Genomic DNA, 12,115 nt, shown 5'->3' with positions numbered 1-12,115 from the left:
GTTAATAAAACTGTTCATTGTTAATAAAACTGTTCATTGTTAATAAAACTGGAGTGATGTCAGAATGTTAATAAAACTGTTCATTGTCAATAAAACGGTTCATTGTTAATAAAACTATTCATTGTTAATAAAACTGTTCATTGTTAATAAAACTGGAGTGATGTATGATTGTTAATAAAACGGTTCATAGACCAATTTTTGTATACTGCGTCCAGTTCTATAAGCTGCAAATAGGTTGAAATTAAGTTGTTTGAAACAACGACTTGAAATATAGGTATTTTCAACATTCAACCAAAACCGAACGTAGTCTTGACGTCGTTATATAGTTTTTTCAAAGATATGAAAAATACTTATTTTCAACGACCTAAAAGAAGAAAAAAAATCGTCTCTCAACTAAAACTGAATGTTGGACGTCGGACAAATGTTATTGAAAAGATGACTATGCAGCCCAATGTCAAAACAGTTTTAATGGGTCCAAATCAATAACCAATACGCATAAACAGTTTGTGATATTGAAAACCTAAACATAAAATGTACTATCTACACAATCATCTGAAACAATAATCATATTATTGTTATTTTTTAATGAGCACCTTATAAACTGCACCAGCAGTTCGGGGCGGCAGGTAGCCTATTGGTTAGAGCGTTGGTAAACGAAAGGTTGCAAGATTGAATCCCTGAGCTGACAAAGTGAAAATCAGTTAACCCACTGTTCCTAGGCCGTCATTGAACATAAACATTTGTTCTTAACTGACCTGCCTAGTTAAATAAATAAAATAAAATAAAAAACAAGCATCTAAAACACTTGTTTTGACAACTGGCAATAAATCACTGATATCTATTAGGGGGGAAATCAGGTTGTACGTGCTGTTGAAACTAACAAAAATAACAAACAAAAACATGGAAATGGGAGACATATTTGACCTCATAGGTTAGAGGACAACCGACAGAAGACAGTCAGCTACATTTTGGAGTGACGCATTGAAATTTCGGGGTCTCCAAAACGAAGAGAAACACAACACATATTTAGCATCACTCACATCAATATCACGTTGAAATCAATTGCACAAGAGGGGGAGATGAGGTTGCACGACCTGATTAAACTATCAGCTCAAAAAACACACGGAATAATGTGTACATCACTGGTTAGTGATAGCTCGCTACATTTTGAAGTGTTGCATTTTGATTCAAGTAGGTCGCCAATGCAGTAAGTGTAATGCAACAAGTTCTTGTTAATCACAAATAGTACTTTCATTTCAGAACCTGGATTTTTCCCCTGATGAGGCTAATATCCATATCAAACTGAAATCAATAGAACAGGGGCAAAATATTAGGGTTCTACATTGTCACATTATTAATTAAAATACGCCTTCTACAATGTTAAAAACAATCTACATTGTGACATTATTTCATTGATATAATGAAACAACTTCTTCATGCATGTATTTTCTGATGTTTGATCAGAGATCTTTTACCAGAGTATCTCTTGTCACATTGATCACAACTATGAGGTTTCTCTCCTGTGTGTTTTTTCAGATGTACCATCAGGCAGCTTGAGCGAATAAAACTCTTCCCACATTGCTTACAGCTATGAGGCCTCTCTCCAGTGTGTGTTCTCTGGTGTGATAGTAATGTATATAATTTTGAAAAGATCTTTCCACATTCAGAGCAGCTATAAGGTTTCTCTCCAGTGTGAATTCTCTGGTGTGATTGTAATGTATACAATTTTGAGAAGGTCTTCCCACACTCAGAGCAGCAGTGAGGTCTCTCTCCCGTGTGTATTCTCAGGTGTGCTATCAGGTTGCTTGATTGAGCAAAACTCTTCCCACATTGATTACAGCTATAAGGTTTCTCTCCTGTGTGTGTTCTCTGTTGTGATTTAAAATTCCCTGAGATAGAAAAACTCTTTCCACAGTCAGAGCAGTGGTAAGCTTTCTCTCCTGTGTGTATTCTCTGGTGTATAGTCAGATGGCTAAATGAAACAAAACTCTTCCCACATTGATCACAGCTATAAGATTTCTCTCCTGTGTGTGTTCTCTGGTGTATTGTCATACGGCTAGATGAAACAAAACTTTTCCCACATTGATTACAGCAATAAGGTTTCTCTCCTGTGTGTGTTCTCTGGTGTATAGTCAGAGAGCTCGAAGTAACAAAACTCTTTTTACATTGATCACAGCTATAAGGTTTCTCTCCTGTGTGTGTTCTCTGGTGTACAGTCAGACAGCCAGATGTAACAAAACTCTTCCCACATTGATCGCAGCTGAAAAGTTTCTCTCCAGTGTGAATTCTCTGGTGTGATTGTAATGTATATAATCTTGAAAAGGTCTTCCCACAGTCAGAGCAGCGTTGAGATTTTTTCTCTGTGGATCTCTGCTGGTGTTTTTTGAGGGTTTCTGATGTGGAGAGACTCTTCTTTGCCTCATCAGCTTCATGATGTTGTTGAGGCTCCCCAGAGGTTCCACAATAGTCATGTCTCTCTCCTGTGTGAACAACAAAGTCAGGCAGATGGTTAAAGGCCCACAACAGCAGAAATCCACTGTTTATTTGAGCTAAAAGGTGAAGCCCATGATGTTGTGCAACAGTTTACGTCTGTAATGACATTTAAATGTTGTGATGAACTTATTTGACAATTGTCTTAAGACAAATCTGCCCAGATTCAAGCCTTTCTGAAGCACTCCCAGATCATCACCAATCTTCCACAAAATTTCAATGGGTGCGAGACACTGTAGCTTGTAGGCCTCTCCCACTGTGAAATTTGGTGGAGGATCGGTGATGATCTGGGGGTGCTTCAGCAAGGCTGGAATCGGGGCAGATTTGTCTTTGTGAAGGACGCATGAATAAAGCCACGTACAAGGTCGTCCTGGAAGAAAACTTGTTTCCTTCTGATCTGACAATGTTCACCAAAACTCTTGAGGATAGTTTTTTCCAGCAGGACAATAATGCTCCATGCCACACAATCAGGTCAATCAAGGTGTGGATGGAGGACCACCAGCTCAAGACCCTCTCATGGCCCAATCTCCATACCTGAACCCTCTAATATCATCCCTCTCACCAACATGTACAGCACCAAAAAAGTACCACTTATCAGTTGATTATGGACTAACAGTCTAACAGTTTGAAGGACACAACTGATGTTATTCTAGTTATACAGTGAGAGACTAGTTGAGTTTCATACTGGGGCTAAATGGCTAATGTAATAATGCATTAAGCCATATATATATAATATATATATATAGTACCAGTAAAACGTTTGGACACACCTTCTCATTTAAGGGCTTTAAAAAAATTGTTTTTTGTTGTTGTTTTTTTTACAATATTCTACATTGTAGAAGACATCAAAACTATGAAATAACACATGTGGAAACATGTAGTAAATAAAAGTGTTAAATCAAAATATAATTTAGATTTTTCAAAGTAGCCACCCTTTGCCTTTCATGACAGCTTTGCGCACTCTTGGCATTCTCAAGGCAAAGGGTGGCAACTTTGAAGAATCTCAGATATATTTAGATTTGTTAAACACTTTTTTTGGTTACTACATGATTCCATTTGTGTTTTTTCATAGTTTTGATGTCTTCACTATTACTCTACATGGAGAAAATAGTATTTTTTAATAAAGAAAAACCCTGAACTGAGTCCAAACATTTTACTGGTATATGTGGATTGCTCTGGACGCCCCGGAAGACCAGACTGGTCTGAAGGTAGTTTGGTATCAGTCTAATAAATTAATGGAAGTCGACAGTATTTAGAAGTTGTTAATGAATGGAAGTCTACAGTATATAGAAGTTGTTAATGAATGGAAGTCTACAGTATTTAGAAGTTGTTAATGAATGGAAGTCTACAGTATTTAGAAGTTGTTAATGAATGGAAGTCTACAGTATATAGAAGTTGTTAATGAATGGAAGTCTACAGTATTTAGAAGTTGTTAATGAATGGAAGTCTACAGTATATAGAAGTTGTTTGGTGCCTAAAAAAACAGGTTTAATATGTCAAATAAAATAGTTAGGTTTTTTGGTTATTAATTGTTAAGCCTACAAAATGTTTAAACTTTCAGTCTGGTAGACATTAGTCGTATGGTGTATATATATATTCAGTTGACATAACGATGGTTCGTTCTATTTGGTTTTCATCATAACCGAGGACATCTCTCCAAAAAGTACCATCTTTGTCCCCATGTGCAGTTGCAAACCGTAGTCTGGCTTTTTTATGGCGGTTTTAGAGCAATTCAATTCAATTCAAGCAGTGGCTTCTTCCTTGCTGAGTGGCCTTTTAGCTTATGTTGATATAGGCCTCGTTTTACTGTGGATATAGATACTTTTGTACCTGTTTCCTCCAGCATCTTCACAAGGTCCTTTGCTGTTGTTCTGGGATTGATTTGAACTTTTCGCACCAAAGTACGTTCATCCCTAGGAGAAAGAACGCTTCTCTTTCCGTAGCAGTATGACGGCTGCGTGGTCCCATGGTGTTTATACCTGCGTACTATTGTTTGTACAGATGAATGTGGTACCTTCAGGCATCTGGAAATTGCTCCCAAGGATGAACCAGACTTGTGGAGGTCCACAATTTTTTTTCTGAGGTCTTAATGATGTCAATTAGCCTATCAGAAGCTTCTAAAGCCATGACATCATTTTCTGGAATTTTCCGAGCTGTTTAAAGGCACAGTCAACTTAGTGCATGTGAACTTCTGGCCCACTGGAATTGTGATACAGTGAATTATAAGTGAACTAATCTGTCTGTAAAGAATTGTTGGGAAAATGTAGTGTGTCACAAAGTAGAAGTAGACTTGCCAAAACTATAGTTTGTTAACAAGAAATTTGTGGAGTGGTTGAAAAACGAGTTTTAATGATTCCAACCTAAGTGTGTGTAAACTTCCGACTTCAACTGTATATATGATACAGCACACTGGCTGGTTCTGTGTGTGGATCTGTGTCTGTGTGTGGATCTGGGAAGAGGGGTGTGTCTGTGTGTGGATCTGGGAAGAGGGGTGTGTCTGTGTGTGGATCTGGGAAGAGGGTGTGTCTGTGTGTGGATCTGGGAAGAGGGTGTGTCTGTGTGTGGATCTGGGAAGAGGTGTGTCTGTGTGTGGATCTGGGAAGAGGGGTGTGTCTGTGTGTGGATCTGGGAAGAGGGGTGTGTCTGTGTGTGGATCTGGGAAGAGGGGTGTGTCTGTGTGTGGATCTGGGAAGAGGGGTGTGTCTGGGAAGAGGTGTGTCTGTGATCTGGGAAGAGGGTGTGTCTGTGTGTGGATCTGGGAAGAGGGGTGTGTCTGTGTGTGGATCTGGGAAGAGGGGTGTGTCTGTGTGTGGATCTGGGAAGAGGGGTGTGTCTGGTGTGGATCTGGGAAGAGGGTGTGTCTGTGTGTGGATCTGGGAAGAGGGTGTGTCTGTGGTGGATCTGGGAAGAGGGTGTGTCTGTGGCAATCCACTGATGTTTGGCGTGTAGCACTTTGGCAGTGCTTGCTGGGACTTGTAGTGCAGCGCATCGCGGACGGTATGGAAGCAGGCCAAACTGAATTGACAACCCAAATAATTGCACGGGTCGGATTGGGCCCGAGGTCCCTGTGTTTGTCACGCGCTCTAGATAGTCTGTTTCCCCAGTGATCTGTAATAATAATTCACAGACAGTGATGATGTCATCTCACGGGGACGTGATCCAGATAGTCTGTTACCCCAGTCATCTGTGATAATAATTCACAGACAGTGATGATGTCATCTCACGGGGACATACAGTTTGTTGCCATCTTGCTGCGAGTGTCTTTCAGGACATCCACCTCTCCCTGGGAGAACTGCAAACTGTTCTTAAGGTCTTGGACCTCTCTGGTCAGATCAACCCTTCTTTTGTTAGTTGAATCCACCAGTATTTGGACAAAGGCTCTTGAAGCTATTTTCCTGTTGCTGTAACAAATGCTTGTAGACATATTTTTGTTGATGTAAAAATATCACGTACCTGTCATAGTTAAACACCGTCTTCTACATTACTCCAACCCTTCTTTAACTTTGGGCGGCATGATGGATGCAACGTAGACTAACGCTGGTACACCACACTATTCCAGCAGGCACAGCTCGTAAAGCCGATGGAAACCGCAACAAACAGCAGGGATTTAAATATCCACAAGTACAGGACTGAGGCTAAAAGCATCACGGGATCCAAATTAAACAGGCTAGTAAACAAAAATGTTTTAAAAAGGAAAAACTTTTCCAGAAAGTTTCAAAACGACTAACACCTGTCTTACAGACTGTTGACCAATCAAGTTCACCTTGTCATGCTGCGTCACGTGGTTGCTAAGCTAATAGTCACGAAATCCCTTCTAAAAACCAGTCAAGAAAAATCTGACCAAAGAGAGCTTATAGACATCAGAACAGTTTTCACTAACCTTGATTTGGATGAAGACTTCTACAACAGCCTATCGACCTACCACTCGTGCTCAGCCATCCGGAAGAATAGAACTTATAAATGCCTCAAATGTTTCAACTCTATTTCGCCATTAGAAATCAAAACATGAGCTCCTATAACGCCACTGTTGGTAAATTAACACCGTATAGCCTCAATCTGGTTAAACTATCATTATGACATCATGGATGAATTCTAGAATATACTATATAGCCTAGGAAAACTGGTTAAACTATCATTATGACATCATGGATGAATTCTAGAATATACTATATAGCCTAGAAAACTGGTTAAACTATCATTATGACATCATGGATGAATTCTAGAATATACTATATAGCCTAGAAAACTGGTTAAACTATCATTATGACATCATGGATGAATTCTAGAATATACTATATATCCTAGAAATCTGGTTAAACTATCATCATGACATCATGGATGAATTCTAGAATATACTATATATCCTAGAAATCTGGTTAAACTATCATTATGACATCATGGATGAATTCTAGAATATACTATATATCCTAGAAACCTGGTTAAACTATCATTATGACATCATGGATGAATTCTAGAATATATTATATAGCCTCAAATCTGGTTAAAACTATCATTTTGACCGTATGGATGGCCAGTCCTTGTATTCATAGTGTAGTGAATTCAGGGGGGAGGCCCTGAGCTGAACTCAAACCTGGGTCCAGCGACTGTCAAATCAACACCTTATAACTGTTATGCCAAGATGTCTGAACTTCTTGACGAGGTTGCTACAATAACTTTCTCTATGAATTTGAGAGTGGTTACATTTCTCCAGCCCCCATCCCTCAGTTGTTTACCAAACCAAGTCTCAGGGCAGCCATTTTGTTGCTGTTTAAAACCTAGGTTGCCCTTTTCTTTTTTTAAATCAACCAATCTGCAGTTCAACCAATAACAAAGCTGTAATTACGCCACTATTTTGGTAATAAGATGATGGATGGGGCTGGAGAAATGTAACTACTCTCAAATTCATAGACAGACCTATGGATACAAGGACTGACCATCCATGATATCAACATTATAGTTTTAACCATGTTGAGGCTATACAGTGTTGGTTTACATTGTTTCTAAACATTGGAGTAAAAAAAGCTTATTTGGGAATCTGATGTGGTACAACAGTTGAACTAAGCTCATGTGTCATAATTTAAAATTCCCAATACGGATGTAGCATTGCAGATTGTCCCTTTAACACCAAACACCACATCAGTTCAACAACTTCAGAGTTTGTGCCTCTGTTTTTAAGACAGTACTTACTAGTGTTAATCAGGGAACGGTTTCTCAAAACCATCTTATTGCTAAGTTCATCGTTAGAACCATTGGATGCCTTAAGATGCATGAGGGAAACCGGGCCCAGATATTCAGTTTCCTCCTCTCCTTCCTCCTCCTTATTCGATGTGACAGTCATCTCCCCCTCTTTAACTCCAAAAACTGCATCCTGGTCTTTCTCTCCCTCCTCTTCTTTTACTGTAACATCTTCCTCCTCTTTCACTCTGAACACACCTTCCTCTTCTTTCACTGAAACGTCTTTCTCTTCTTCTTTCGCGGTAACAGTCTCAACCTCTACTTGTTTTTGTATTGTAACAGCCTCCTCTTCCCCCTCCTCTTTCACGAGAGCTTCTTTCTCGGTCCAGCAGACCTCCTCCTCTTTATCAGGAGAGTAGCTTAGTGAACTCATGGTCGGGGATGTTAGATAGCTTGGCTAGTGCTAACTTAAGAAGCCAGCTAGCTGACTAATAACAACGTAAATATGACATTAAATTGGATACCTAACTCGACGACAGAAGGGGTTTAAAACACAGGAAGCATCTAAAGCTTTATTGGTTCGTCTATCATTGCTAGCAAGCTACCGAGGTGTCTGACGAACTGTTGCTGCAGTTGAAAGAAGCGTTCCGTCCACTAGATTATACGTCACACCAGCAGCATCGCCTTAAAAGTCGCAGACCGCCATCTGCTGATTGGAGTGGGTAACGCAGTTGAGTAAAATGAATATTTAATTTTCAGACAAAAGTTCAACCGTAGGAATCATGAGTTTTTTTTACCCACCAATGAAACAACACAGTGTGATTAAATACTTAGTAACTTAGTTGTAATCACGATCTGGCTACATTTAATATATATAGATACATATAGATACACACATACACACGATCTCACAGTCGTTTTTCTTTACTTTACTATTTATATTTTTGACAACTTTTACTTTTAAGGCACTACATTTCTAAGGAAAATTATGTACTTTTTACTCCATAAATGTTCCCTGACACCCAAAGGTACTCGTTACATTTTGATTGCATAACAGGATAGAAAAATGGTCCACGTCAAGAGAACATCCCTGGTCATCCCTACTGCCTCTGATCTGGCGGACTCACTAAACAGAGAACATCCCTGGTCATCCCTACTGCCTCTGATCTGGCGGACTCACTAAACAGAGAACATCCCTGGTCATCCCTACTGCCTCTTATCTGGCAGACTCAGTAAACAGAGAACATACCTGGTCATCCCTACTGCCTCTAATCTGGCAGACTCACTGAGAACATCCTGGTCATCCCTACTGCCTCTTATCTGGCAGACTCACTAAACAGAGAACATACCTGGTCATCCCTACTGCCTCTTATCTGGCAGACTCACTAAACAGAACATACCTGGTCATCCCTACATCTGGCAGACTCACTAAACAGAGAACATACCTGGTCATCCCTACTGCCTCTTATCTGGCAGACTCACTAAACAGAACATACCTGGTCATCCCTACTGCCTCTTATCTGGCAGACTCAGTAAACAGAGAACATACCTGGTCATCCCTACTGCCTCTGATCTGGCGGACTCACTAAACAGAGAACATCCCTGGTCATCCCTACTGCCTCTTATCTGGCAGACTCAGTAAACAGAGAACATACCTGGTCATCCCTACTGCCTCTAATCTGGCAGACTCACTAAACAGAGAACATCCCTGGTCATCCCTACTGCCTCTTATCTGGCAGACTCACTAAACAGAGAACATACCTGGTCATCCCTACTGCCTCTTATCTGGCAGACTCACTAAACAGAACATACCTGGTCATCCCTACTGCCTCTTATCTGGCAGACTCACTAAACAGAGAACATACCTGGTCATCCCTACTGCCTCTTATCTGGCAGACTCACTAAACAGAACATACCTGGTCATCCCTACTGCCTCTTATCTGGCAGACCCACTAAACAGAGAACATACCTGGTCATCCCTACTGCCTCTTATCTGGCAGACTCACTAAACAGAGAACATCCCTGGTCATCCCTACTGCCTCTGGTCTGGAGGACTCACTAAACAGAGAACATCCCTGGTCATCCCTACTGCCTCTGGTCTGGCAGACTCACTAAACACAAATGCTTCGTTTGTAAATGATGAGTATTGGAGTATTGAAGCTCCGTAAATAAACAAAAACAAGAAAACCGTGCCGTCTGATTTAAGGAATTTGAAATGATTTTGACTTTTACTTTTGATGCTTAAGTATATTTAACACCAAGTACTTTTAGACTTTAGTAGTAGTATTTTACTGGGTGACTTTTCCTCAAGTAGTATTTTACTGGGTGACTTCTCCTCAAGTAGTATTTTACTGGGTGACTTTTCCTCAAGTAGTATTTTACTGGGTGACTTTTCCTCAAGTAATATTTTACTGGGTGACTTTTCCTCAAGTAGTATTTTACTGGGTGACTTTTCCTCAAGTAGTATTTTACTGGGTGACTTTTCCTCAAGTAGTATTTTACTGGGTGACTTTTCCTCAAGTAGTATTTTACTGGGTGACTTTTCCTCAAGTAGTATTTTACTTTGTGACTTTCACTTTACATGTTCTAATAAGGTATCTTTACTTTACTCAAGTATGACAATCGGGTACTTTATCCACCACTGGCCACACCTCATGCCCTTCACAGACCGCGTGGCCAAATATTTGTATAATTTACCCAAGATAGACCAGAGCCTGTCGTTTCCAATGGGAGTGTCACGTAGAGTAGGCCAGAAGGCTAAACTGGATAACCTAACCTCTATCAAAATAAAAAGATGGCGGAACCGCAAAAGTTCTTCTGTGCAAAGGTGTTTATTTACAAGTGATTCCGGAACAAAAAACAACAGTACTGCCATCAACGTCTACCTTATGGGACAGCTTAAAAACAATGCTGCCCCATCCACAGCTCAATCAAAACTGCCTCTTTAGAGACTGGAGGAGAGGCTCCTTTTGTAGGGCTAGCCCCTCCCCTCAGAACAATTAACCCTAATTAATTAATCAATTAACAATAGAAACCTACATTTTCCATGAACTAAACATACTAAAGGATATACATTGCAATACGGTTTTAAACAATATCACAACATAACATTTACAACATTACATCACTACTGACAATATCTTTCAATATGCCCATATGCATTAATGAGCCATTTGGGACAGGCACTATAAAGCCAACCCAATTCCCTTAGCTCGGGTCCTTTTCCAGCATACCCGGAAGCTACAGAGAAGGAGAGAGAGGAACAGAACAAACAAACAATGCGCTCATCCACAACATTGATAAGTATAATAATTATTGTATCTCTCAAATATGAACATTGACAAGTGTGAAATGCATGCACCAAGACAGAAGTTAATTTGTGTGTCGACCCACATTGTTAACTTATCTTATAATGGCGCAGGGAGGAGTGATGAATATGTGTGTGCGTTAAAGAACCAAATGCTGCCCGCGGCCAGTGACGGACTTCTACGTCACAGGGAGCAAATTAATCATAGTGGACAGAACAAGCAAGGAGGTGGGCAGAGCCCAGCAGGAGCTCGCGAGATCCTATTGGTGCATTCCAGCAGTCATTTGCATAATAAAAGTCACTCTTTTTGGGGCCAAATGCCATAAGAAATTTGGCATGCTCAAAAATCCTGCAGGAATGCAAAATTGACTGGCCCGATGTTCTCGGGATGGCCGGGCAGTGATAGTTGTTCCTTTCCATCACTCGTTGTGTTGATTTCATCATGTCCATTTGGTGATGTTTTTTTCACTATAGAATCATATTGCAAATGCACGTGCATTTGCAATATGTTTCAATGGGCATTTACCATCACGAATTTGGCATGCTCAAAAATCCTGCAGGAATGCAAAATTGATTTGCCTGATGAACACAGGATGGCCGGGCAGTGATAGTTGCGCCTTTCCATCACTCGTTGTGTTGACTTCATCATGTCCATTTGGTGATGTTTTTTCACTGTTGAATCATATTGCAAGTGCACGTGCATTTGCAATATGTTTCAATGGGCATTTACCATCACAAATTTGTCGTGCTCAAAAATCCTGCAGGAATGCGAAATTGACTGGCCCGATGAACTCGGGATGGCTGGGCAGTGATTGTAGTTCCTCTCCATCGCTTGTTAGGGTTGATTTCAGAATGTCACTTTGGTGATGGTACCATTTCATAGGCTTTTGGTTATCTTTTTGTAAAGTGCTTGGTGACCCCAAATGTCCTTCTGACATGGTCCAATCAAGCTCTCTTGAACTAGCAAGGGCTGTCGATCTAGTAGGTGTCCTTAGACACATTACAGGACTACAGAAGTGAGGGTTACTATGGAGAACTATGGAAGGAGGTTGAAGAGATTGCAGAGTACTGCAAAATAAGTGTACAAACAGTGTATAAAAGACAGGCTAAAACAAGCTTAAGATTTTACAACTCATTTATGAT

General features: G+C 40.2%; 1 protein-coding gene across 1 annotated transcript; it reads right to left on the bottom strand.

Annotated features, from left to right (window-relative positions):
* Positions 1-481: 481 nt before the first annotated feature.
* Positions 482-8,176, bottom strand: LOC135530831 (zinc finger protein 391-like). The gene is made up of 2 exons (XM_064959007.1): positions 7,678-8,176; positions 482-2,480 (listed from the first exon to the last, which is right to left on the bottom strand). Exons 1-2 carry the CDS (start codon positions 8,096-8,098, stop codon positions 1,435-1,437), a joined length of 1,467 nt encoding a protein of 488 aa, XP_064815079.1. The 5' UTR covers positions 8,099-8,176; the 3' UTR covers positions 482-1,434.
* Positions 8,177-12,115: the final 3,939 nt, after the last annotated feature.

This window comes from Oncorhynchus masou, chromosome 5 (genome assembly GCF_036934945.1).
Source record: "Oncorhynchus masou masou isolate Uvic2021 chromosome 5, UVic_Omas_1.1, whole genome shotgun sequence".
NCBI lineage: Eukaryota > Metazoa > Chordata > Actinopteri > Salmoniformes > Salmonidae > Oncorhynchus > Oncorhynchus masou.
The sequence above is the reverse complement of the archived record's forward strand: the minus strand, read 5'-3'. Positions and strand labels throughout refer to the sequence as shown.

Excerpts from the sequence above, each read along its gene's own strand:
- LOC135530831 (XM_064959007.1), bottom strand. The coding sequence starts at position 8,098 with ATGAGTTCACTAAGCTACTCTCCTGATAAAGAGGAGGAGGTCTGCTGG. Across the intron at positions 2,481-7,677 it reads CCGTTCCCTGATTAACACTA|GAGAGAGACATGACTATTGT; the intron begins GTAAGTACTGTC and ends TTGTTCACACAG.